We start from the raw sequence: 26796 nt of genomic DNA, 5'->3' as shown, positions 1-26796 counted from the left end.
AACAGGACGTAATGTAACAAATAGTGATGTAAGGAAAGGTAATAAAACACGGTGATGTAAGGCAGGATAGATCAGAGGAACATTACATTACATAAGGTAACGTCCCGGTGGCAGCTGGTATAACCAGAGGTGAAAATGAATAATCACTTAAATGCAATTTTATACACAAACACTGTTAAAATGCTTATGATGCCATAGGCTCTGCCATACTCCGGGATGCTGTTGCCTAATCCGTTGCTAAGGTGGGTCACGCCTTTGCAATAGCAGGATTGGACCTCTAGTTGCAGGTAGCTTCCCTTGTTCAGGCCAACACAGATTTAGGGTGATATCACTGCCTGTTGGTGTGGCATGCTATTGACAGCACTTCAATTGTGTTTGTGCATTTTCAAACGGACAGAGATTTTCCTTAAAGCAGTGCTTGTGTGCTTTTTTTTTTTTTTTGAGAACAAATGAGGAAAAACTGTTTTTAAAAATTCCCATGCACACGTGAACAAGGCAACGATCTTCAACTCCTTCATCTGACTCACCAACGCAGAGTGGGAGGGGGCTGTCCCATGCCCTCCTCTCCCCCCTCAGGCAGGTGAGCACCTGTGGGCCTTTCAGGGTGTAGCCTGGGTCACAGCTGTATGACACCGTGCTCCCTGCAAAATGACCCTTGTCCTCCCGCTTGTAGCCAAACTGGGGAACACCTGGATCCTCACATTTCACCAGCTCAAAACCTTGGAGAGAGAAAGTAAGTGCACGGATTAGGAGGGTACTGAGGAAGAAAGCATGAAAAGTGATATTTATGTGGCAGAGGGAACAAGGAGGGTTGGGAAATGAGATACAAGCAAACAAACTATAAATGGAAACATTAAATGTAAAGAAACGGTTTGTGTGCTTTTGCGTGAAAGAGTGTTACTCACTAATGAAGTGCAGTTCAAAGCCTTTACTGGTGTTATCCGCATTGCTGATGAACTCCAGCCACATGGAGCTGGAGGTGGAGTTCAGGGTTGTGTCTAGCAGCTCGCTGCCTGTGAACACCCCCAGCAGCCGTGCCTTATTACTGCTGCCATCAAAGACCTGAGAGGGACAGGGGGAGAGAGGGAGGAAGCGTCTGAATTAGGATGATCAGGTCTCCATGCGCAGATATGCTAACAAGGCGCACACACAGGGAGGGTGCAGCTCCTCCCACCGCCTCACTTTGAGCATGTCGTCCTCCTCCAGCCTGAAGTCCCGCGCTCGGAGCTGGATGCCCTTGCCAGGCTGCGTCTGGATGGAGTAGATGCACTCGTGGTTGTTGCCGTAGTAACCGGGGTAGTTGGGTGAGAGAAGCACCCCCTGCATGCCAGTCACGGATGAGCCGCATTCAGCTAGAGAAAAAGACAGGGAGCAGAGGGACAGACGGAGACAGAGAGGTGGAGAGAGGAAGGGAGAAGGTGGCGGCGTTGGAGAGAGCAGAGGAAATGTCAATCGCTATATGCTTGAAACTCAGAGTGTATTCAGTGGTGCCGTCATGCATAGGGAGATGGGAGAGGCTGTGGTGAGAGGAATGCGGTCAGTGACTACACCTGAGCGCTGTGCTGCATATCATCATCATCATCACAATGCAATCTGAATATGATTAACAGTCATTTCAGCTGCATTTGAAAATTGCTTTTTTTTTCTGAATCACATCAGGGAGAGAGTGAAAAAAAAAACAGGGAGCAAAGTTTTCTATAGAGAAAGAACTGCCGGAATTTAGACGACCACAAATGGACTCAGAATTTTAACTTCATGAATGCAGTGAAGTAAGATGAGGTGAGGCGATAGGACTGTCTGAGAGGTAAATGGGGAAGTATAAAGTCTTTTAAAGTAAGGCTGAATATGATTGCTCGCAGTGGGGAGAAAAACAAAATGTGTCATCGCTGTCAACCTTTAAAGATCTGGATTCATCCAGAGACAAATAAGAACAAGAAACCACAAAGTAGCATCTGCATTCCTACAGTCAGGTAAATATTCAGTTTTTTGAGGAAATTAAGCTATTTTTCACATGATTTTCACACACCGCTAAAAACAAATGTGTGTAATATCAGCATATTACACGTCTTAATGGGAAAATGCTCCATTCAGTATAATAATACCAATAATAATAATTCATAATTCAGCAAATTCAACTGCTGTTTACATGACTCATAGAAAATTAAGAATACTGTTATATCTAAAACAAAGGAGGAATATTAGTGTTCACATAAACATAGTCATTGTCATGGTCTGTGTTTTATCCATCATTAAGAGCATTAGGACACGATCTCAGATCAACACACTAATGCAGCTCTTCAGGTTTGGTGCATCACAGAATCAACATACTGACCTAAATCTTCGCAGTCTGACTCATCAGGTTTCCCAAGCATTAGCAACGAGTAACATCAATAAATAACATGTTTCAGCTTTTTTAATGTCATCCTCATTAGAGCTGCTGCTCTTTATAATTTGGACAAAGTCAAAAAGGCTGTTTCTGGGAAGGTGTCCAATGAAGAGACAAAACGTGGGTGGATGGAGAGACGATAATGAGGAGAATTGAAAGGGAAATGCTTCGTCTTCCAGGGTGACTGACTGTTTTGTACATTTCTTAATGGGTGGGTGTGCGTGTGAGAGGGCTAGTGTGGCAACATGGCATTGTGAGGAGGTATAGGGGAAGTGACAAAAGCCAAAATAAAGCATGTGACCACCTACCAACACACCTTGGCAGAGGGGAGCTCCACACCCGCCTCCTGCCCCCTAAGCAAATCACCCTCGCTGGACCCTCCAGCCGGTAACCTGGGAAACAGGAGAAGATGAGGGCGTCGCCCACTCCGTACTGCAGGCCTTTCCTGGTACTGTAGGGTGGGATTCCAGGATCCTCGCACGGCTCCAAATCATACTCTGGATTAAGAAGAAAAGGTGTAAAGGAGGTTCAGAGAAGCAACATAAATGCATTTTGGTATCTTTTTTCTTGATGATAACTTCACAGGTAACATCATGTCTTTTGATGCTTAAATGTGAGAAAGTGTAAATTGAACTGATTAAGACTGTCATGTTTTGAGAGGCTGACAGTTTATTACCGCTGATAAACAGGAAGTTAAAACACGCTCAAATTAATCCAATGTCCTCAAAGTCCCTGATGACAGAAACCCAACGTAACACGAAATGTCACTCATTAAAATTAATAAAGCATCATGTACTTTCGAGGGGTAATTCCTTCCGTCCTTCCTGTAATGCTAAATATTTTCTCACATAGGTGGTAGTTGGCCTTTCAAACTGTCAGTGGGATAGTGTATCTGCTATGTCTTGGTGTTCGACTCCAGGGACGCTGTGAGAGCAAAAGGAGGTAAAGTGATGTTCTCAATTGGGAAAGGGCCACTTCTATTCTATCTAATTGATTTATTTATAATGAATCAAGTCTCTTGATGTTAACCATTTTACCATTCTCTCCTGAGTGGCTGTAATTATGTATTTCTAGGACCCATACTTTGATTATTATTGGCCTCCGCCTAACTAAGCATCGCTGTTTGTGTCAAACTATAGAAACAACCCTTGTTATTAAAACGTCAAGGCAAACCTCTGATCCATACTCAAGAGCCTGAGGCGTCAGCTCTCAACATGAACCTTAAGTGCTTAATGCTGTAACCTTTCTTTTCCTTTCCCCAACCTGTCGCTCTCAGTCTCTTCTAAATGATTCACCTGGCTCAGTACTGGGAGCAGCACTTTTCTTCTCTTAGTAGTTTGAATGACAAAATCCATTCTTACCTGAGAAAGTGATGTTGAATCCCTCGTAGGAAACAGAGAAGTCAGAGAGAAAGCGGATCTGAGACGTGTAATTTCCAAACAGGCCTGCGCTGAGAGGTGGAGGCAGCGTGGAGCCCGTCAGCCTCCACAGGGGCTGAGAGAAGCTGCCGTTCTCGGTCACCAGCAAATGGTCGTGCGGGCTCTCAAGGTGGAACGTGTGGAAGGTGAACTGAACCCCTGGATGAGAGAGGAAGAAAGATCATGGCTAACATGTTCCGTATGTGCTTGTATCTTTTCATCTTTGGCTTTTGCATTAGCAAAACGGAAGTCTTGGTTTTCCCGTCATTGTACATTATTGTCCAAATGTTTGGAATGTCTGCCACAAAAGCTTGAGCCAGCTCAGTCAGATGGTTGAGAGGACTTCTCTATATTTCTGATTGGTCTGTCATGCTGTCAGGTTGTGGAAAGTCCTCTTTATAAATAGATGTACAAGTTCAAACAGACTCACAATGGGTGTCTCAGAGAAACAGTTAATTAAGACTATAAGAAATCAGCAGTCATTGGTAAAAGAAATTGGAAGCTTAGCATCAAAATCTGTGTGGATTTACACAGCAACAGGCTCCTGTTTCAGTGTCAAGCGCACAGTAACGTCTATAACAAGCTGGAATTAACAGGCATGCTGCTTTCACAGAGGTATTTTTAAAACTAACAAACAGAAATAGGAGGTTAATCTAAGGGTTCGCACTATTGGAATTGAATCACATAGAGCTGAACATACTATGGGCTGACAAATGCACCTCAGTAGGCCCACAGAAACATGGGTTACATATGGGTTCCCAAAATATTTAGAATCAAATTGCACTGTTACATTGGCTGACTATTTCTATCTATGTTAAATAAAAAGTTTAAAACAACAGGAAAGCAGAAAAACATCAACGGGTGATTCCAAACAGTTGTATGTCTGTTGAAAAAATACACTGAAATCTCAGAAAAAGGCAGAAAACTGACATGACTTCAATCTTCCATTCACTGGGTTTATGTGAAACACAATGTTCTCGGTTTCATAATGCACACTGCATCAATTCCCTGTCTTCCTCCCCTACTACTTATCAAAGACATTACACCCACGCTGAGAGAGCATCCGCAAATAAGGCTGTGTCAATTTGATGTGAGCGTTCTACCAAAGGTGACATGAGTGGAGAGTTGTCCCGTGGCGCCGTAGCCCTAGGCCAGCCTCTCAGCGCTCCAGTCTTACAGAGACAGCTTGTTCGGCAAAATGAAAAGGCCACTCAATGGGGGGAAATGACATTGTAAGAGAAATTGAATTTGACTGCTGCATGTGTTGACGATGAGTTTCTCTGCTCACCTTTGCCATGGGAGGTCTCGATTATCCATGTGCAGTTCAGGTTGTGCGGGTAAAAGTCTGGGAAGCCAGGTGACAGGATGGTGCCAAAGTTGCCCTGGATGTAACCTCCGCACAGCGCTGGTGTAAGGAAACAGCCCAAGACGGATGAGGGAGGGAAAGGAGAGAAGAGCGGAGAGGCAGAATAAGAGAGGGCAAAACAAAGTGGATGAGGACAGAAACAAAATTCCCCCCCAAAAAAAGGCAAAACTTGCATTTACAATGCGGTAAAATGCATTTTACAAGAGGTGCCCTTCAAGAGAGCATAAAAAGGAGAGAGTGGTATCACCAATATCATTACAGAGTGGGCAGAAATCAATACTGTCCTTAGATATAAAAGCATTTACAGATGAGGGAAAAAGGAAACATCAAAGGGTAAGCTGACCACTGTACATATAAAACATTTATGATGAAATGAGGCAGAAACTTTTAAACTCTAAAGTAAGAGTCGCTGAAAGAAATGTTATCATCTTATATGGATTTTATAATAACTCAAGAATATATAGCAATCTAAATGTGATGCAACGTGAAGCAAAGTGCTCAAGATGATTTCTCATGTTTCGTCTGGAGCAACATGCAACAATGAATTCGGCTTTAATCCCATTTATGAATAGGAGGAAATCTGGCAGGAGACTAATCATTTCTAGGTCAATATTGTGGAACGTACCATCACAGCTAGGCAGGGGGCGGCTCCACTGAAAATTGGGTTCACATTCTAATGGCTCTGTGTCACTAAGCGTGTACCCTGCCTCGCAGCTAAATGTCACCAAAGCGCCCACGTAGAAGTCATTGCCGTGCCGCTGTCCGTTGACAGGTATACCAGGGTCCACGCAGTGATCTGACTGGAGCTGCAGGGCTGAAGAGGATGGGGACAAAAAAAGGACACATGGTCACACATACAGACGGACTGGGAATCTACCTGTAATTAGGATTAGAGGCTGTTTTCAATAGGTCAAGTGGAGGTCTCCAAATGTTAAAAGCCACTTTGCATTCCCAAAGTAATCCTGATAAATTATTTACTTGAACATCGTTTTTCAACGGGAGCAAACCAATGAAAACTTTCATCACATCACATCACTCACTCCACCTTGCATAGTTTCTGCCGAAGAAGCGCTCGTAGTGAATTATTGAGGCTTTGCACAGATTTGCCACAAAGACAGGGCAAAAGGTTACCAGTGTGAAGCTCCCAGGTAGAAATGAGGAATTTACAGCATGAGTGAAGATGGTGTGGGACAAAACTGTGTGTGTGTGTGCATGCATGTGAGTGTGTCTATGGGATCTTGAGCATGGCAGTGTGTGTCAAGTCAGGGTTATCTAGCAGAATAATCTTACCCCATCTGCTTTCTAATTATAGGTGTTCTAATAAGAATGGCTTCATGGTGAAATTGAGAGCCGGCAGAGATTGTATTTACAGCCCAAACTAAAAAGCCTTGACTAGCTCGGTGAGCTAGGCTCATGGCTGCTGTCTCCTGATTTGGTCTGTCTCTACTGTGAATCATTGGTAACCAAGACCATCCTTAATAGCCTCTGTCTTTTGGGTGTTTGACTTTGTGTGTTCCCAAGCTCTAAGCCCTTACTTTCATAACGTATGCGGAAGCCGATGTCAGAGTGGCTCTTGTCAGTGGAGAAGAGGAGATACAGGAAATTGGAGGTGCTGATGAGGAACTGGGGAACCTGAGTGCCCTGGTAACTACCAATGAGAGGTGAAGAGGGAAAACGTCCGTCGCGCACCTCAAGGACATCATAGTTGACCTCTGTGCGAAACCTGAGGACAGAGAAATAAGTTGAACAAGACTTTTAATGCTTCACATACAAGAAAAACAACATATTATGTGCCATCACATAATAACGAGTCGACAAAATATCTCAGTTTCAAGGACAATTATCAGGTCAAGTTGACAGACAAAGTGCCTCAAAGCAGCTGCTCTGAGGGCCGAGCTCTAGACCCGACAGTCACATTTTACTGGTATGTCAGTTGTTGTTTTTTGCAGATTTGTTTGGGAATATTCACCATGTAATCTGAATATCAACTGTAATGATAAGGGTCTTAAGGCAGGTTCTACATTATTACCTGTCCTGCAGAGGGGCACTGTGTGAAAACAAAGAGGCAACCTCTGAGCTGCAAAATGAAACCAACGCAGAAGAACCAAAAAATGCAGTTCCTCAAATTCCTCACACTTTAGAGAAGAAAGGAACATGTTTACAGCCTGACACAAAAAAGACAGTTTTGGTCTCTAGCGCCAATTTCCCTGTTAGTGAAAACTGTATGGGGGGTGGTAATTTTTATAGAACTCATTTATCTAAATTATATTTGCCCTCTTTGGACTCGCTGGGAGTTTGACTGTCAATCAGCTTCAAATCGGCTCATCAGAAACCTATGTGTGACATCATGGGGACCGCGTCCATGTTTGATACAGCCTGCGGTCAAAACTTACATCGGCCATACTCCAGAATAAATTAGCATTTTATTAAGTCACAAACAGGGTCTGTGTACTGCTCATTTTTGCTCTGGGCCCCCAAGATTGGCTCATCTGCTTTTGGGTAAACAGGCAACACTGACTGAAAGTCAGAACCTTTAATAATAATTCTAATAATAATAATAATAATAATCAACCAATTATAAGACCAACTGATAAGAAGTGTGAAGTTTCTAAAAAATATGTTTTTAACAAATTGACATTTGGCTTCAATTAACATCCATAAAGTCGGACTCCATGCGAAGTGAAAAGAGCGATGCGTGAATGAAGCTTATTCAGTTGTACAATAATTTAAACACGTTTTGGCCAATGTTACAAATATCTGGATGCCAGCTTGGAGTATTCTAACCAACAATCTGAAACCAGGAAGGTTTTAGAAAATCCTGAGATATTTGGCACGCTTTGGTAAGTGCAGCTGTGTACTCTGTGTGTGTGTGTGCGTGCGCTTGCTTGTTGTGTGTTCCCGTCTTTGGTGCCAGAGCCACTTCATCTTCAAAGCCATGAATAAATTGCTTAGTTTCAGAACCATGTCATCCAAATGAAGCGTTTGTGATATTTTATTGATGTTACATAAAAATTAAAGAGCAACAAACATTTATGTTGTATTCATTTTGCATGCCGTGCTATTGTGGCACAGACTAGGATCAAATGGGCTCGCAACGATGAGCCTTAGTGAAACGCTAATGTAGCGTTTGATCCTACAACTATCGCTCTCTCTCTCTCTCTCTCTCTCTCTTTCTCTCTCTCAAACATCAGGGCAAATTACCTCCTCTCACATCTCTCCGGTTCCCTTTGACAGAGCATCTTCACTTACATACGCATGTACATTTACAAACTTGCAGGTTTCGAATAGTTTCTTTGTGTGTGTGCGTGACCTGTAAGGATATCTAGTTAGATAGGATAGATCTAGAAGATCGGGGCTATCAAATGAAAGGATCACATGTGCACTAATGAGCATTGCTAAATAAAATATGCTGTTAGCTTAGCTGGGCGTGCACGCTGATGTGCATTAGATTGACTGCATTACTGCCACAAAGGGAAGAGGAGCAGATTTTAAAAAAATGATAGAGAGTGGACAGATAAATGTGAGCATGTGCTGAATGTGAGAAGGTAAATGGAAGGAAAACAAGCTTTCTCTGAGGAAAACAAAAAACAGTGAGGCAACAGCCGTTGCTATCTGCGTGACTCACTTGTCGAAGATGATCTTGATGGGGTAGCCTGGAGGAGCCTCAATGATCCACTCACAGTTAAGGGCCTCCTTATAGAGTTCTGGCCAGCCAGGGGAGAGGATGATCCCACTGGGAGCCTTCAGATCCCCTCCACATGGGGCTAACGGAGAGAGAGAAGAAATGAAGATGGAGGGAAAGAGCAGAAAGAGATTGAATTATGCATGTCTTTCCCAGCTGATGTATGACAATGTCCGTGGATGATCTCATGCGTCAGCCGGGGCTCATCCCATTTCTTTTACTGCCAGGGTCTATCTAATGTAAATTGGTGACAGCTCACTTCAAGGTTAACCGTTTCTCTGGGAACATCCTCGTTACTGCACGTGTGTCTGTGCATGTGTAAGGGCATGTGTATGTTGCCTCCCCTCTGTTGTCGCCTTTAAATCTGTCATCAAACCCCTCCTACAAAGGTGCTGCTGTCTTCTCCATCAAACAGAGGAAATGGAACAACTTTGATGGCTGGCACAAAAGACACTTGAGCACATCAGCACCTCTCTGCACCCTCATCTTTGTTACTACTCACTTTGCTGTGCATCTCTTTAAATGTCTATCCTTAACCAGAACACACAGGCACAGTGGAGGGCTTAGTTACAACGTGAGCTCCTCGCTCCCTTTGAAGTGGAATGATTTAATCAGCCAACTCAGCATACTGAAGGACATCTATAAAACGCATTACGCTACAAACGCAGGGGTATGATAGATGGTCTCAGAGGAATACAAAGCTGCTGTGGCACAGAGGGGGAAGTGACATGTTTTAATAATGCTTTCTCCTTTGCGTATCATGAATAGTGCACCTGATTAGGCTCCTTAGAGGCCTAGCCAGGTCTGTGCTTTATGTGCTATGCTGCTGGTGTCCAAGAAGCTCAGCTGGTTAACACATAGCTTTATCTTAGCTCCAGCAGCTATTTTGGCCTTTTCTGGTCTGCTGGAAATAGTGTATTTAATATTGAGTTAGGGAGGGGTAAAGGGATGGTTCAGCAATCTGTGTGGGAGCACAGCAGGTCTGCAGCATCACATTCTTGAACAAAGTGTCTGCATCATCACCTGCAATCCCCAAACTTCAGACAGATCTCAGTGATCCATAACATTTAAATTTAGAATGTTATTGATATTAATCAATTATATCTGCACCACTTGTAAATGAAATTGAATAAATGCAACCCAAAAGAAGCAGCAAATCTGTTTTTAGACTGATTTCCTGTCTTACTTTTTATCAACAGCAATCCATGCACTTATGTCTTTTATGCTGAGATCAGACTACACCATTTTTTTGTCTTTCACCATGGTCATTGTAAGACTACACGTGTGACCCCGATTGATCATGGCACGTCTTATTTCACGATGATGCACAAGTTCAGATGTCAGGCTACTTTAACGTTTAATCTGGAATTGGTAATGCTAAGCATATGCCCTCCGTTTGTTCCCTAATCCCTTAGTTAACCAGGGATAATGTTATGACTGCACAGCCAGCTTCTCGCCTGGCTGATGAAGTGCGTCCGCTATTTCTCGCCAACATTTGCCTTTTCGACTCGGTCATGGTACTCCCTCAAGGAAAAGCCAAACAGGCAGGGGTACTGTTGCAAAAGCTCAATGAACTTTTCCTCTCTGTCGTTGTCCGACCTGACAGCAGCAACCTCTGCATCCCTCCTCCTCCTCTTCATTATGGCTACCTGACTGCGCTCTGGAGAGATCACCTGATTGGTAAATGCTCAGGAACATGTCATGGGAGATGTGTCTGGAGACACCAGACGTGTCAGGACAAAAAGATTCTGACATGCTAGTCTTTGTGGTGGGGTGTCGTGGGACATAACAGAGGCTGCAAGACGGGTCGTTTAGTATGTCACACTACAAGGGGTAAAGACACCTGATTGTTGCTGGTGACTCATCGGTCACGACGAAATCGTCTCAAAATCGGACTAGATTCATGTCGTCTGATTTCTGCATTAACAATCCTAAGATAAGGTGACGCTCCATTATCAACATGAGTCAACATTAAGACAAACATTGAGGGCAAATGCTTTCAGAGATAAAGATATGCACATCTTTCTCTTAATGACTTCAATTCTCTGCATACTGAGCCTGCTGATATCTGGATTTTTATGAGCCACATAGCTTTCTCTGCCAGCTCAAACATAACTGCCCGGGCTGTGATATTGGAAAAGAAATATGGAAAAATCCCACTCATTTTGTTAATATGATAATTCATGCACCCATATGTGTCCCCTGCACGAGGCTTCACCTCATGCCAGCTAATGAAAAAAACATTGGTTGGAGGTTGCAGCTAAAACGTTCAGGTTAGATGACAAAGATCCAAAAACCTGTTGTTAACCACTCCACTGCCTGACTCACCTTCACAGCGTGGAACTGCATTATCCCACACCACGTTGCCATCCTTGAGAATGCAAGAGATGGTTTGCGAGCCGTGGGTCTTAACGAAGCCCTCCTCGCACAAGAATGAGATGGAACTGCCCAGCTGGAGGCTCTCACCAAAGCGCTTTCCATTGACTGGCACACCCGGGTCTGGGCACTCGTTGTGGCGAAATGCTATTGGAAATGAAGAGAGGGGACACGGTCAGCGTGAAGGTGCACACATAAGTGTTCCCTCAGTTGCATAACATAAAATGACAGCATGTGAGGACAAATGCTTCCCTAAACAAACAGATATTTGGTTTTAAAAACAAATGAAGAAATGAAGCGTCATCTTGTTTAAAACACAGGAAAACATCACCTGTATTTCTGCTGGTATTAATCCTTCTCACGTGTTGCACAGTCTCTGCAAAGATGCTAATTTCCATGGAGATTTTAAAATAATTACCCAAGTTTCAAGACAAAACTTTTTTTTTCCTACTGTCAGCATTAAGCAATGCCAGCATTTAACAAGAAGGAATTTGTTTCACTTAGTGAGTCACATTGATTCTCCCTGCTGCAGTGATTCCAGAGGGTGGGAAACCACACCGTATGCAGATAAGCGCCAGATGACAGTGCTGTAAACAAACAGGGAAAATTCCTTTCACACATCCTCAAAACTTTATTGAAATGAAACTTCAAGCAGGCACCAGCTTGAAAGGCCGCGAGTAGAACGCAGTCACACAAGAAGAGGCATAACCCTGGAACAAGGCATGTAAACAAATACATCACCTGTGCCACTATCTCTCTTACTTACTCTCTCGTGCTCGCTCTTGAACACACGGGGGCAGCTGACACGTGTAGGTGCTGATGAATCCCTCCTCTGTATCCGCTGGACCCAAACAGAGTGCCAGCCACACCTCATCCATCATGATCATCTTATTTATTAACGTGCCAAAAATCCCCTCAATACAGTTTGGCATGTCCTTAATTAACATGAATGATGGAAGTTGTCCGCTCTGCCCCACAACCCCCTAAAAACAGTCCTGCAGTTAGATGACGCTGCTCTCAGGAACTAACCGTCATCTTCAATTAACTGCGCTTGACATTCATTCACCACGCTGCATTGGTTATTTATTTATTCATCTAACTTGCTAATTAATGCATTAGTCGCCATGTGTTGTCCACATTGTGGCATCACAGAGGCACCTGGGCTGGGTTGATGGCATGTCTGCAAATGAGCTAGAGCCAGGGCCCAAAAGCATTTTGGGGCAGGCTGAGGTGTCTTATTTTAGCTACAGCTGAAACAGCTTTAAGAACTAGAAGCAGAGGATCAGACTTATTAGAAGTATATTGTGATTTTAACTGCCAGCCATCACAGCAGACAGGAATGATCACACAAATAAAAAAAAGTTAGTAAACTAATACTGTGTGTAAGATTTTATCTACGATGCTCTGCTGAAATTGTTTTTTGATGTATAAGGAAAGACGGTCGTGTCGGTGAACCTGGCTTTCGAATGAACAGCTACAGAGTAAGTCAAAGATGTCTTTGGGTGCACAGTAACATTCACATACACTACCATTCTCAACAGAGACAGACAGATTGAGATAAGGTTGAGGATGAAGTCCATTTCATGTTCCACTGCTCATTATAGGATGATTTAAGGGCGACACTTTTGAGTAAAATGTCCTTTATTTCTGATGAGTTCTTCAGGTTGGATAATTACAAAAAAACTTGTTTCAGGGAGGGCACTTGTCTTGTGCCAGATTTTACTTGCAGAGCAGAAAAGTGGCCAATGTTGCATTGTGATATTATATATAAGAAGCTATGTTCTTGTCTGACAGATGTTTCACCACTGTAACAGCATAAGTCCATGTGGGCCTGGCACTTGTATGTACATAAATGAATAAACAATAACACACAATAAATGAAAGAACTAACTACCTGACTTATTACTACAGCAAATATTAATGATATGCTCTAAAGCAGATGAATGCCTACATATTACTGAGGTAAACCCAGCGCTTGAAGTACAAACTAGACTGTATGAAAGTAATAAACTGTAAAAGCAAAAAACTAACATTTTATTGCTTGTATTAAAGTGAGTCACTGCAGCTAATTTTAGTGCCAAGTCTTATTGAGACAAACCTCCCAGCGGCACCTTAACTATCTATGAAACAGCTTTGTGGCTTTGTAGGGTTAGGGTTAGACACTCTGTGCAGAGATATTTATTTTGGGATGTGGAAGAATGCAAAGATCAGGCTCATTACACAATGGCGCATATGCAATGAATTCAAAAATCCTGCTGCCAAGCCCTCACGGTACAGTATAGGCATGAAATGGGTTTACCAGCACGCAGCCAACGTGTACTGCGTCAGAGTATAAAACCCATCTGGAATTTCCTCAGAAGTCAGCAACTACCCAGAATAGACTATAATGAGAACTGCCGCAATGTATCTGTCAGGTAAGGATGCTGCATCTTTGTTTGGGTTTTATTTAGATGTCAAGTCTCTATTTAGACAATAAAGACAGGTTTTTTTGTCGTTTCTCTATGCGGCTGTGTGCGTGTAAGGAATGCGTTGCTGATGGGTGGAAGAGATTATGCGATCTGTGGGAGACAAGGCACATAGATATATGGCAGCTGATTCATGGGGACTACTGCATGCATGCAAACACTCATACTGTACACATGTACAAACACCCAGCCATGGTGGGCTTTTGTGATAAGCTTTAAAGACTTCCCTTTATCTCCTTTGACGTAACATTCAATACTTACTTGTAAATGTGATGTTAAAGCCTCTGTCTGTGTAGGTGTGGTCAGTCAGGAACTCCAGTCGGGCCACGTGGGCACTGGTCGTTATAGAAGGAGGCAGGACAACACCGGAGAAGGTACCCAGGATAGGAGACTCAGCCTGACATAAAACAGATAAAGATTTTCTGACGAGACCAAAGGCATCATGAACTAAAAAGGCAGAGAAATCAGAGAGTAAACAGCTCCTAGAGGGAAGCAGACAGATAAAATGACCTGCATGTCCAATGAGGCTGGCAGGCAGGTTGTGTAGTTCGTGCATGTGATTGTACAGGCTGCTTCTCCTACTGCCATGTACAATGACTGATAGATAAGTCAATAGGTGAAGTTGTACAAAGAGCCATTCAAAGTAACCAGGGACAACAGCTTATATTTCAACAGTACCTTTCCTCCATCCTTGATCGAGAGGAAATCAAACTGTTTCTCCATGCTGAGGTCGTTGAAGTGCAGATTGATTCGGCTCTCGGGGTTGGTGATGATCAGCCACACACAGTGCATATTGTTGCCGTACTCCTGGGGGTAGTTGGGAGACAGCAGCACCCCGGATGGAGTGGTAAAGTTGAAGAAACAGGAAACTATAGGAGTGATAAAGAGGGATGGACAGAGAGACAAAGAAATAAAACAAAGCCACATAAAATGAGTATTGTTGGAGGCCAGAAAATGGGGGAAAACTCCATTTACTTCAGCTGACTACGAGACAGTGTGATGTGACACACTTTATCAAACATCCCAAATACCGTAGAGACGGAACAGATCAGGGAGGGAGTTTTAAGACACCACTACAACCACCAATTTGTTGAATTGTTGCTGTAACACACCTAGCTATACAATGACAGTTCGCTTAGGCTTATGTACAAGCACAAAATCTAAGAATATTCAATAACTTTCCAAGGTAATTAACAGGAATTTGAGGGAATTTATGGGAAATAAAAGGCAAAAAGGGCAATAAAAACGAAAATGTTGGGGTCATTTGGACAGGCTGTATTAACCATGTAATACGCAGATAGAAGCAAACATTTTACCTTAGCATACACAGACATAATTGAAAACTCTTTGAACATAAATGAAGAAAAACCAACAATTTCTATTAGCACTCAAGATTGATCCCACATGCCTGCCAGCAAAAGCTAGCAGATGTTAACAAGTTCTGAACTGTGTACTTTTACACTAATGTCTGCTGGTTGACCGAAATATCATATCAATATATAATAATGTATTCACTCCAGTAATATAATGCAGTTTTGTTGAAAGCCTGTAGTCCCTTGGCTCTGACAGTGCAGTGGTGTTGGCAGTAGTGTGGGCTGCACATGTGTTGGGAGAACGCTCTGAGCGTCCAGAGAGGTTGTAATTTTACTGAATTCCTATTTAATGGGATGCTGAAAAATGATCTGTACATGTGATGGAAGAGTGTGCTGCTGAATATTCAGTTATAATTCAGTTAAATGGGCATATTTTAATAAAAACATGCCACAAGACCAAGTATTCCTCTTCCATGTGTATGTGCCCCCCCTCATTATTTAAAAGTACAGTTTTTATATTGAAATTGTGCAAAATTCCCCAAATTCCTGAGTTTTACAGACACTCAGCAGTCAAAGGATTACAAAGGGCTTATTGGAAAAGAATATAATGAAAAGGAAATACTTCTGAATGTGATGAAAGTTGCCAATAACATCATATACCAAAAAGGTGTTTGTGACTTATTGTAGCAGAGGTGTACGATTTTCCCACCATTGCACAAGACGAGGTGACCACGAGCAACAATATTTTATTAAACGTACTGCGAGAAGTTTATGTATTGGCTATACAGTTGTTCATAATGCCCAACAAAAGGTCCGATTCCCTGTAAAATTGGAGAAAATTATTTATGGCACTGATCCTGAATTGGTCCTCTTCCTCCTGGACGGGTATGTAATATGGGGAATGTTGATAACTTGATAGCTTTCTCAACAAAATCGTTATTATCAAGCTGTTTGTTGCAGGCTTACACGTAACCTGGGTGTATGGATGGCACTGAAACAAAGTGTAGTTTGTTTCACTGTCGTCATATTACAGTAATCTCACACAGTCACTGACAGCTACATGACAAAATGAAAGTTTCTTACGGTCGCTTTAAGTAAGTCCTGTGCCATGAAATGAGGCCCCAGCCTCTCAAACTTTGTCAACATATAACCAGAAAAATGATTGTCTCCAATCAAAATCAAACTGAAAGGAATGCATTGGCAATGAAATAAAGAATGCTCTCACATCCCTCCCTGACCACCGTTGAGGCTGTCGCTTGATCCCAGTTGCTCCAATTGATGTGCTTAGAGGGCAACAGCACAACACCTTGATGTACTGGGCAGATGTAACACAAAGCCAGCCCACAGTTTCTGCTTTGTTCATGGCGGTCTGGAAAGGCTAAACAGGCATATGCTTGGGCAAGGAGTTGTATGAAAATGGCAGCACTCACAACGCTCTCCACTGAGACATCTACATCTGATGGGGCAAACAGACCACTCCTGGGCTGTCATGGGTTCTGGGCATGTTGTCAATTCTCTCATCTGTCAATTATAACTGGTTTCTACATAAATTTGTGGGGCTATGAAAACGGTTTAAATCGTTTTTGAGAAGGTTTGGGAATTTTAGTTTTCTCCTCACTCTGCTAATTGGTCTGACTTTTGGGTGCAGGGATCTCATTTGTCAGAGGATGTTTCACTAAAAACTCAATTTACTACATTTATGTAGGTTGGCTTTTTAAGGTGAGGGTTATACCCAATTGTGTGGACGAGAAGACAATTCCGTTTCAACAACCTCAAATTTAATTGCAAGCCGAACATCAACAACAGCTAAGGATTTTTCAGTTTAGAGTTAATGAAGAAACATGGAAAGGTTGTACGGTGATCTCTGAGACAGCTCCAGTTGCACAAACTGCACTTTCCCTCAAAAATGCACATTAGATAGAGATTTAGATATACAGAGGACCTTAAAAAGCTCCAGTTGTGGGAATACAATTACCAAAATGTGAAACCAAGATAGTCTTAGCCTTTTTAATACAGCAATATTGATATATATTGGTAATATTGATCCACGTGTGATTTGTTTCTAACTTCCTTCTCCTGTGTTTCCTTCCTACACCATTACACTACGAGCTATTGTTTACAGTGCAGCAGGCTGCCAAACACGAATTGATGTCAGTGAGTTGCCAAAGGTAGCAACAGTAACTAAGGGTTGATGAGGTTTAGGACCGTCAGTTTGAATTTGTGTAGTTTTGGAAAAGGCAAACGCTGTGCTCAGTCACAATGAATACATCATCTGATTAAGATTCTCAATGTCAGTGACAAAGACAAGCACACTGTGTTTGTCTCTACATGACTAAAATAGTTTGTTAAATGTTAGCTAAATAAACAATGTTTACCAGCGCTAAATGGCCAAATTGGCTCATGTGCCAACAACCTCTGTGTCATTCAGCTCACTGATGTTTATCTGGATGCTGCAGCTTTTTGTCCATCCTATTATCTCGCAATAATACAACAGTGGGCATTATCTGCATGGTCAGCTCGCTTTCCTTTCCCCCCCTCACCCTCTTACTCTCTCACACTGTGTGTTTGTCTTTCACGGCGTTAATTAACTAATAAGCACTCCTATTGTTTTGAAATCCACAGCCTCTGCTAGGCAAACTGTAGGGATAATCTGGTCATTTATTATGCAGCCCTCCCTGCACTCATCTCCATAAACATCCATATTGATATGCACCCACGCATGCACACGTGTGCTCATGCAGAATCTGTCTAGCATAAGGCAACCAAGAACTCACAAACGCAGCTGGGTTTCTTAGCAGACCACTGGTTGTTCTTCTGACAGGTGATGTTCTTCTTCCCCACCAGCTCAAAGGCAGGCAGACACTCAAAGTAGAGCCTGTCCCCGTGACGAAAACCTGTCCCCTCCCGTTTGCCGTAAGCTGGGATTCCAGGATCTCCACAACTGCCTTGGTCGATTTCTGTGCAGGCAAAAATAAAGACAAAGGCAAGAACATTCAGCATGCAAAACTGACATTGATAGTAAGTAATTACTTAAGCTGAGAAACATCAATGCAGGTTATACACACAGAGGCCTGCTTCTGCAACCAGCAATCGTAACAGAGATGTATACTTAAAGGTCACACATAAATTAACACATGCCACTTCCCCGAATGTCCTCTATTTAACCTGTAGATTATCTGAACTAGAAAAATAGTATTGTTCAGCATCACGGACAAGCACGGTGGCCCTGTAGCAGAGTTGTCCTTAAAAAATACTAGATAGATGTAAGCGAGAGAGGCGCAGAGAAGCTGCAGAGAAAGAGATATCTCAACTCCAGCTTATTACTGGCTGTAGCCTCCAGCAGATATTGACAAGATACAACCACATAGGTAATAAGTGATATGAAGATGCAGGATCTTGCACTAAATCAAAACAAATCACAAAGAGCTGTTTCCCCGACGTTTCACTGTTTGTAAATAGCAGCAATTTCGGTCTGACCCGATATTGTGCCACGACAAAAGGCAACCCACCCAGGTACATTTTATTTATTCATTTAATCATGTCCATTATTTTTTTTTTTTTTCGTTTGCTGAATGCAGACACCTGCAGGGAGAGTCATATAGATTGGAAAATTGACTTTCCTAATCATTCTATACTGTGCTCCTCTGCAGCCAACTCTGGATTTCTGGATGTAGGAGCTTTCCACCAGCATATTCCCCTCACTCTTAGGGTAGAATAAGAAAATGAATTCTCAACTTGTGGAAATCTATGCGCACATTACATGTAGAATGAAATGTGCTTGACATTGTTTCCATCATTTATGACAGGAACACTGAATGTTTTATCTACCAAAGAAAAGATCAGTGTCGATCCCTGCGAGTTCAGTGCACAATCGGTCTGAGATTTGTTTAGCCTTGTTTTTCTTGACATGAACCAGATAGGAATGCTTAGTCTAAATCATAGTGATTTAAAAAAACAAACAAACAAACATGACATTAGTATGGAAATATTTGATCAACAGAGAGAAAAATGTTGAGGTCTTCTGCTTGTTTTGAGTCAGCGCAGAGCTTGTGTTTCACCCAGATGAGTGACAAACCAGGTACCTTCTGCTATCCAGCACTGTGACACCTCTAAAATAAAAAAAAACAAAAAAGTGCTTTCTGTGAAGGGCACATGTCCTTGACAGTCACCTCAGTTGGGTAATGCATCCCCAGACGGAGAGTGTCTTGGGTCTGGTCATAACTTCAGCAGTTCCTGGCTTTGCTGAAACTGCGCATCAAAGACATTCTCCCTGTCTGGCGCCTTAGCTAAGACTGAATGGATCTAACTGAACGGCTGTTAGCCATGAATGACTCAGCGAGGAGTTCATTTAGGGCTGACAAGACCAGAAGACGAGCTCCTACACTTCATGACATTAAAATCAACATGATTTTCCTATTTTCTCGTCATGCATTTATTTTTAGTATAATTTCCTTTGCCAGTAAGTCTTTACTCTAGTCTTTACTGTCTCTTTATCCTCCCAAAATGTTACTCACTAATGCAAACGTCTATCTCCCTCTCTCTCTCTCTCTCCTTCCCACTGCAAATGTATCCCTCTCCTTACTGTGTGACAAATGTTCTCACTTGCGTGGGTAGCTGACGTGGGCACTTTCAGGTATACACCCAAACACACACACACACACACACACACACACCTCCATGACCACCCTTCTTCCCTAAAACCACATACGCCAATTTCATTATCGCGAGATTTATGCAATCCCCTTTCTTTTACTCACTCTTCTTTCTACTTCTCCGCAGTTGCAGATTGCAGATGGGAATGCTGAGGCATCCTATCGAGGCACCCGGATGGGGGAACACAGAGAGCGAATAAGCTCATCCATCCAGGAAATGATGGCAGGGCCTAATACGATTTTAAACCGCACCAGGGGTGATGCTGGGTATAAATCCATACTCAGCCCTAATGATGATCATCATTTAGAACACATATTTAGAGCTCACTGCTGTTTGGATGTATGGCTGTCCTGAGGCAGCCTCATTCACAAGACAACTCATTGATCTTATGTGGAAGTCACCTTTAAAAGGGGGAATGCTGAAAACGAATTTTGAGGTGAGGCTGAGTGAGAATTAAAGAGAAACTATAAAAAGGGAAAGTATGAGATCCAACAGAATGTGGAAGAACCCGAAAGCTATAAGACGGACACAAAAATCCATACATACATATGCAAATGCATAAAACACAAACACAATCAGACATCCATTTGTTTGTCACTGTAAGACACTCACAGAGGACCTCAAACTCCCTGCAGGGCTTTTGTCAAGTAAGCCCTGTCTGCCTCATGGGTCCCTGCAACTAGACCTTTAGGGAAAACTGAAGCAGTAAATAAGCCTTTTGAAGTGAGTGTGCACATGTGTTTCATGTGTACGTCTATGTACATGTATGCATTTGTGACTGTATGTGTGCCTCTGTGTATGTTGTGTATAAGAAAGCAGGCAGGAGTGAATGAGACAGCATTTGATTCTCATGAATAAGGGAAGAGATGTAATGGCATATTTGTTGTCCCTGTCTGTTTGACATTCCGGCGTAATCCAAGCATTGTAATGGAACTCAGACTCACATTACTGTCAACAAGTAAAACGCAATCTCCTAAGGCCTAAAACAACAAAAGGACTTTAATAGTCAAGTTTATTGGTATAACCCGACATCGCATAAAATGTGACAATGGGTTTTAAAGGCTCCACATTTCCACCAATCACATTAAAGCTTTATATGTAATGTATCTACAAGCCCAATTCCAAAAAAAAGTTGGGATGCTGTCTAAAACATAAACGAAACAGAAAGTGATAACTTGCTAATCCTTTCAGACATATACTCATAAACAACATGCAAATTGCAATTTGCAAATGACTGCATCCTGTTTTTATTTTCATTTTAATTAGCAGTAAATGTAAGCAAAAATCAAAAGTACCACCACACCTGATCAGTGAGTACCAGCCTTATTACAGCACTGACAATGATATTTTGTCAACAGATGGCACGACATATTCAGCTTTTAGCGATAAAGTCTCTACACTCTGAAGTCTGAACAGGCTCTAAAAATCCTGCTCATACCGCAGAAAAAATCCAAAGGACGTGACCTCTGTGACCTGTAGGTGCATGAATCTGCATGTAGGTGTAAATAATCCAAATGCCTCAATTTATTCCTGCCCAGTGCCAGTATAAAGTACGACAGCGTTTAGGTTTAGACCCACACATACGCATTAACACCGATTTTGGTTGCGATTTCAGTTGAAAGATTGAGGCCACTGCGGAGTACGCAACCCACACTCAAACGCATGAGTAAGACGGGAGTGTGTGTACTGTATGAGCGCGTTTGCAATTACACTTGATGATCGGGCTTAAAATACAAGTAATTGAGAATGCAAATTAGATTTTGGGTGCTCCAATCTGGGAGGTGAAGTGGTTCAAAGCGTTTCTTCCCCTTCATTAAGTAGAACTCATTGTTTTAATTACACTTTGGTTCAGCATGCTGCTCCACTTTCTCTGTTATTTTTACTGATGAAAAATAAGCATCTGTGGGCAAGGGAGAAGACTTGCTGTGCTTCTGAGAGGCAAACGGCAGACTCATCTACAAGAACAACTCTGGCAAATTCCCCATACTCGCACACATACACACAGACAAACAGAACACACACATACAGACTGACGAGCTCCCACCTTTTATCTCTCATCCTCACACATGCTTGCAAGGACATACACATATTAATGGCCATCTTTTTTCAAAGCTCACACACGCGTGCATCCACACACACACACAGACAGGTATACAGTAGGAATACAGTACAAATTAACAGCTGTCTGCTGCATTGGTGGCTCATGGTCAGTTTATTTTACCAAAGTAAGTGGCTTTATTGTCCTGCCTCATTAACGCTCAATGCATCAAACTTGACAAATAATTTATCTGAAAGCATAATTTCTGCATAGTTGCAGTGGAAACAGAAATTGAGGGCTCCATTCACTGATGGTCTCGGCACAGTATGTGTTCTTGGTACTGAGGGTGCTTGATTTAAGGGCTTTGTAATGTAGCTGTTGAGCTTCATTACAAAAGCCTTAAATACAACACCTCTGACCTCAGTGTTTTTCAAACCAAAAACTCAGGGTGATGAATGCAGGGAAGGACGGACAATAACGTCGGAGTCAGCTGGAGCGAAATGTGTTCTGTCAGAGCCCATGATGTCAGCTTTGAGCAGTGAGTCACAGCGTACAAGGGCAAATGACTAAAAAAGGCATTTAATTCTATGTGAGGTTAGAAGAAAGAGTTACTTTTTTTTTTTAAATGCAGCCGGCAAGCCAGCAGTCATCCTGCTGACTGACAACCAGAGCATTTGAAGCATCCTTACCTTCATAGGACACCTTGAAGCCCAGGGAGCCACTGGTGTCATCTGTTTTGAAATTGAGCCACATCTGGTGACTGGTGCTAACCACAAGGTCTGGAGTGGTGGTACCAGAGAGGCTACAGAAAGGAGAGAAGAGGACAGGCTTCTTAAACAGAAACGTCTTCAAAGGTTGCCTTGAATATACTTCACGCTTGTGCTACATATAGTATGACTGCAAGGTGTCAATTGTGAAACCTGGATCAGTTGTTTCAATTATTCTAAGCAGTGTATGCACTTACTGCAGTGAATCTGCTTTAATAGCCAGAGGCCCTGTTTCCACTGCATCATTAAAAAACTTTAATGCAAGCAGCAAAAACAACACCTGAAGTTATATATTAAACTATCTGACTTTTCTCATCAAAGGAAAGTGTTCTAAAACTGTTGCAGGCAATTCCAGTCTGAGAGGCCTGTTTTTTTTTTTTTTTTTTAATCCTAACCCTTTTATTCGAAACAGTTGGGGACAAGAAAGTGGAAAATGAAGGCAACATCAGTCAATGCCACAGAAGTAATTTAATCCTATTTGAATAGTAATTCCACCCAACTCTAATTAGGAAGTGTGTAGCTGCAGAGTAAGTGATTAAGGGTTCTAATTTTAGTGACGGCACATGGAGGACGGTGGGAGTAGTAAGGAGCAAATGTCTGGTTTGGTTAGGTCCGTGTTGTTGTCCTTTCCTGCAGCCTTTTGGTAATCTGGTGAGTTTCCTGTGAATTTGTTCCCTTCATGTGTCTGTGGAAAGATGTAATATGCAATGAAAAAGCATCAGCTTGGCAAACCATTCAAATGATATGTTGCCTGATTGACCAATAGAGTTCCATTAAGCTGAATAACAACCAATGTTTTTCTTTCAACTTTCTCTCTCCCTTCTTCTTTAACATTTGTGGCAGATTCACACCAAATTCTCTTCCATTATCAAGCTGTCAGCAACCGGTGTCTTTCAAGTGAAGGAAGAGAGGGGATTTGATTGGTTGTGACTCACTGCCTATTAGCCACCACATTTATGACTGTGCTGGAGTAGGGTTACATGTCTCTGACCCTAAAGTTGCGAAAAAATAATTACCCTGTGCATGCTTGCCTGCACCACTGATTCACAAAAATATAGTCCTAAGTTAAACTGTGCTGATAGCCGCAGTATATTCTCTGGTCCTAAATTGCTCTCGTTTGTTTGAGGGCAAGAGCGCATGCAATGTCAATGACAGAAGTGCTCACTTTCGCATCATAAAGAGGTCTGTAAGGACAGAGGGAGTCCCTAACTGAATAAGATGAGGTCATTTTCAGTGTTTGTGCAAGAGAGTAAACAAAAATATTAAAGTGAGGAAGAACTTCCCTCATCAACAAACCCCTCCTCCACAAACCTCTCCCTTGTTTATCTCCCACTTCCTCCCAGTTACCACCCAGGCGAGGCAGCCTCGCATAAAAATCGATCTATAAAAACTTTATTAAGGTGGTAAATTTCAGTACAATTAATAACAACATCCCGTGAATTGTTATGGAGCATCTGCTCGCACAAACTCCATTAGGGGGCATCAATATGCGGTTCGCAATGCCTGCACCGCATGGCTGTGATCTTGTTTTTAACATTGAAAAGAGTGATGATTGACAATGTGGTGTGGCATCTATTTTTCATGCACTGCTGCATCAGGTGGTGATGAAATGAAAGAGAAACAGCGCAAGAGGGAGAGCAAGGGCTGGAGGGTAAAGGGAAGAGAGAGGGTTGCTGCTGGAAAGTGAAGGAGGAGAAAAGGCATGTGTGCCAAAGTGAAGAAAGGAGAAGAGGAAAGAGAAAGCAAAACACAGAATATGACTGCGTGGAAGATGAGCAGCAAATATTCAAAATGACTGCTCGAGTGAATGGCGGGGGGGCAAACGCCAAGAGAAGTTACAGAGAACAGAGGGAAGATTAAAGGCATAAAGATGGAGGTCGAAGGAGTCACTCACACGTGGAAGATGGTCTTCTGGTCTCCCACAACCTCACCGTCTCCCACTGTCAGGGTGTCATAGCCTCGCTCCAGGTCAAAATCCTCAAATGTCAGCTTGATCACCTAGACAACGGCAGAGACATCGCCAGGACAACCGTAAATGACAGATGCTTGAATGCTCCTGACATCGGGTGCAGAGGAGAGACCCCTTTCCATCTGTGACTTTCCATCCCTTTGTGCACCCATCTATCATCTATCAATCTCCTCTGAACATGCGTCTGGCACAATTCCATTCACGCCTGCTATGTAACAGCTGTGTGTATTGCATGTAAAAAACCTGTCTTCCGATGTTTTGTTTCTCTTGTAAGCACTCACACACCTTTGTGAGATTTCATTCATCCAATCACAGCTCCACTTTGTGTCAGTGATCAGCTTGGTACTTTTTTTCGATTTATATGTGACTGAGACTGTTTGTGCATAAGATTATTTTGTATTATCCAGTCTGGTGATGATGTACCCTCTCCTACTAATCAAATATCTGATTGCCTGTCAGACAGTCTGCACAACCCTTATTCTTTGCTCATCAAATCAGCAGGTTGCAGATGCCTTTGTGGCCTACTTAGGCAGACTTACAATGACTTTTAGTGCATCAGGAGAGGTGGCAAGGGACTCGAGGTTGTACACAAGGTGAATATATGCATCATAAAGGTGACACAAAAGTTGTAAAAGATTTATCTATTGGATTTTAACACTGAGGAAAAAACAGACCTATTCACTTCAGCTCATTTCTATGCTGCAGGGAGACAAAGTGGAGCAAGGTAAGAAACACAATAACTGAGGCTGAGATGAGGGAGGGATGGGGCAACTCCAATAAAAGCAGACTAACAAATAAGGTTTGATTATGATTATGCAAAATGTTGATAAAGACAAAAAAGCTGGATAATATGGGAGACTAAAATATGTACAAATAAAAGGCAAGACTGTCTTTGTCTGCTATTTTAAATTGGCTGCCACTGATTTCCACCAAATTCCTAATGTTTTCATAGGACTGAGAGGGCCAGGCCTAATGAAAAAGCTTATATAAATGCAAATTGCATTCTGTCCCATGTTAAACCCAGTGCCTAATGAAAATTGCCAAGGTGGAGAGAAGAGATGGATGGTGTGTAGGCAAAATAGGTCAGATCACTCGATAAATAGAGTTTCCTACCACAAACTCATCTCCCATCTGCCAGCCAACAGGTGAGGCACAGAGGGGGAGGAACGGACAAAAAAGGAAAAAAAAAGGAAACAAAAACACAGCAACCATATATATATATATACACTCAAAATTGTTTGCAGTCTCTGATGTCATGTCTGACATTTTGATTGTTTTACAACAGAAACCAGTGTCCCTGCCACTGACGGAAAAACACTTAAAAGATTGTCAACTAAAAACAGCTGCATTCTGTACCCTCAGGACATTATGAAGGAGCACTTGAACACTTGACAAGAACCCACATTAGTCATCATGTCACAGGGTTGCATTCAGGGCTAGAAGAGCTGTGTCACATCCAACCCGCCTCCCTTTGCGCTACCGTCTCAGTCTCCTGCCTGACCTAATGTCTCCTCTGGCTGGGACGATGCGTGCAGGCAGGAATAGAAGCCCATTACATCTCTAAACAGAAAGAACAGCCTCGCTCCATCTTCATCTGGACCAGACACAGAGCGAGAGACAGCCCAAAGTACTGTTGTCTGTTTCAGCAGGCTGCCCGCCGGGTATACCCAAGGGTGTCTGTGTGTGTGTGTGTGTGTGTGTGTGTGTGTGTGTTTGTACCCATGCAAGCAAAGGGCGGGGTTGGGTGGGTGCGCATTGTATCTGACCACCCCCTTGCCTTGCCTCTCACCTCACATAGCCTCTCCTCCACTCGGCGCAGTGCAATAGGACAGATTTGTAAAACCGTTTTGTTCGAGTTCAGAGAAGGATATTTGGCAGGAAAGCAGCTGGGTGGCCTTGAACACAACTCCAAAGTCAATGGCCTGAACAGAGTGGCTATGACACTTTCATGATATCCTCTGAGCATGCTCTCAAAACCTCTCCATTACTCTTCTGTCCGTTTCAACTCCTTTCTTCTCTCCCTCACCACAGGTGTTTCTAACAACTCTCTTTGTCTTCTGTTGGCTCGGTTCCAGCGTTCTTTCTCCCCTCTTTCATTGTGCTTATCGCTCACATTTCTCTATGAGACAGCTTCTGTCACATGGTGTGTTCAACAGCCCCCCAAATGTCCTCCAGCAATTATCAAAAGTATAAAATGAGTCATGTGTGTCAGAGAAGAGCTTCCTCTGGAGTTCCTCCCTGACAGGTGCAAACACACCAGTCCACTGCTTTTCAGTTGGCTGGCAGCTGAACACCTCACTTAACACACAGCTGGAAACATGCGATTACAGCAGCAAAGCTAAATTAGCACTGCGCTGCTGCTT

General features: G+C 42.7%; 1 protein-coding gene across 1 annotated transcript in view; it reads right to left on the bottom strand.

Annotated features, from left to right (window-relative positions):
* Positions 1-26796, bottom strand: part of csmd2 (CUB and Sushi multiple domains 2) — a 224963-nt gene that overhangs the window by 81527 nt on the left and 116640 nt on the right. The window contains exons 11-25 of the mRNA XM_076753709.1: positions 24359-24462; positions 22387-22499; positions 17781-17963; positions 14372-14562; positions 13955-14090; positions 11181-11375; positions 8796-8934; positions 6706-6893; positions 5796-5984; positions 5093-5209; positions 3748-3963; positions 2695-2883; positions 1183-1352; positions 906-1062; positions 528-719 (exon numbers count right to left, since the gene is read on the bottom strand). Of these exons, the coding sequence (XP_076609824.1) occupies positions 528-719; positions 906-1062; positions 1183-1352; positions 2695-2883; positions 3748-3963; positions 5093-5209; positions 5796-5984; positions 6706-6893; positions 8796-8934; positions 11181-11375; positions 13955-14090; positions 14372-14562; positions 17781-17963; positions 22387-22499; positions 24359-24462 (2479 nt within the window). The remainder of the gene's footprint in view (positions 1-527; positions 720-905; positions 1063-1182; positions 1353-2694; positions 2884-3747; positions 3964-5092; positions 5210-5795; positions 5985-6705; positions 6894-8795; positions 8935-11180; positions 11376-13954; positions 14091-14371; positions 14563-17780; positions 17964-22386; positions 22500-24358; positions 24463-26796) is intronic.

The sequence above is a fragment of the Chaetodon auriga genome, chromosome 17 (genome assembly GCF_051107435.1).
Source record: "Chaetodon auriga isolate fChaAug3 chromosome 17, fChaAug3.hap1, whole genome shotgun sequence".
Taxonomy (NCBI): domain Eukaryota; kingdom Metazoa; phylum Chordata; class Actinopteri; order Chaetodontiformes; family Chaetodontidae; genus Chaetodon; species Chaetodon auriga.
Note: the sequence above shows the minus strand (reverse complement) of the source record. Positions and strands in the feature narration are given on the sequence as shown.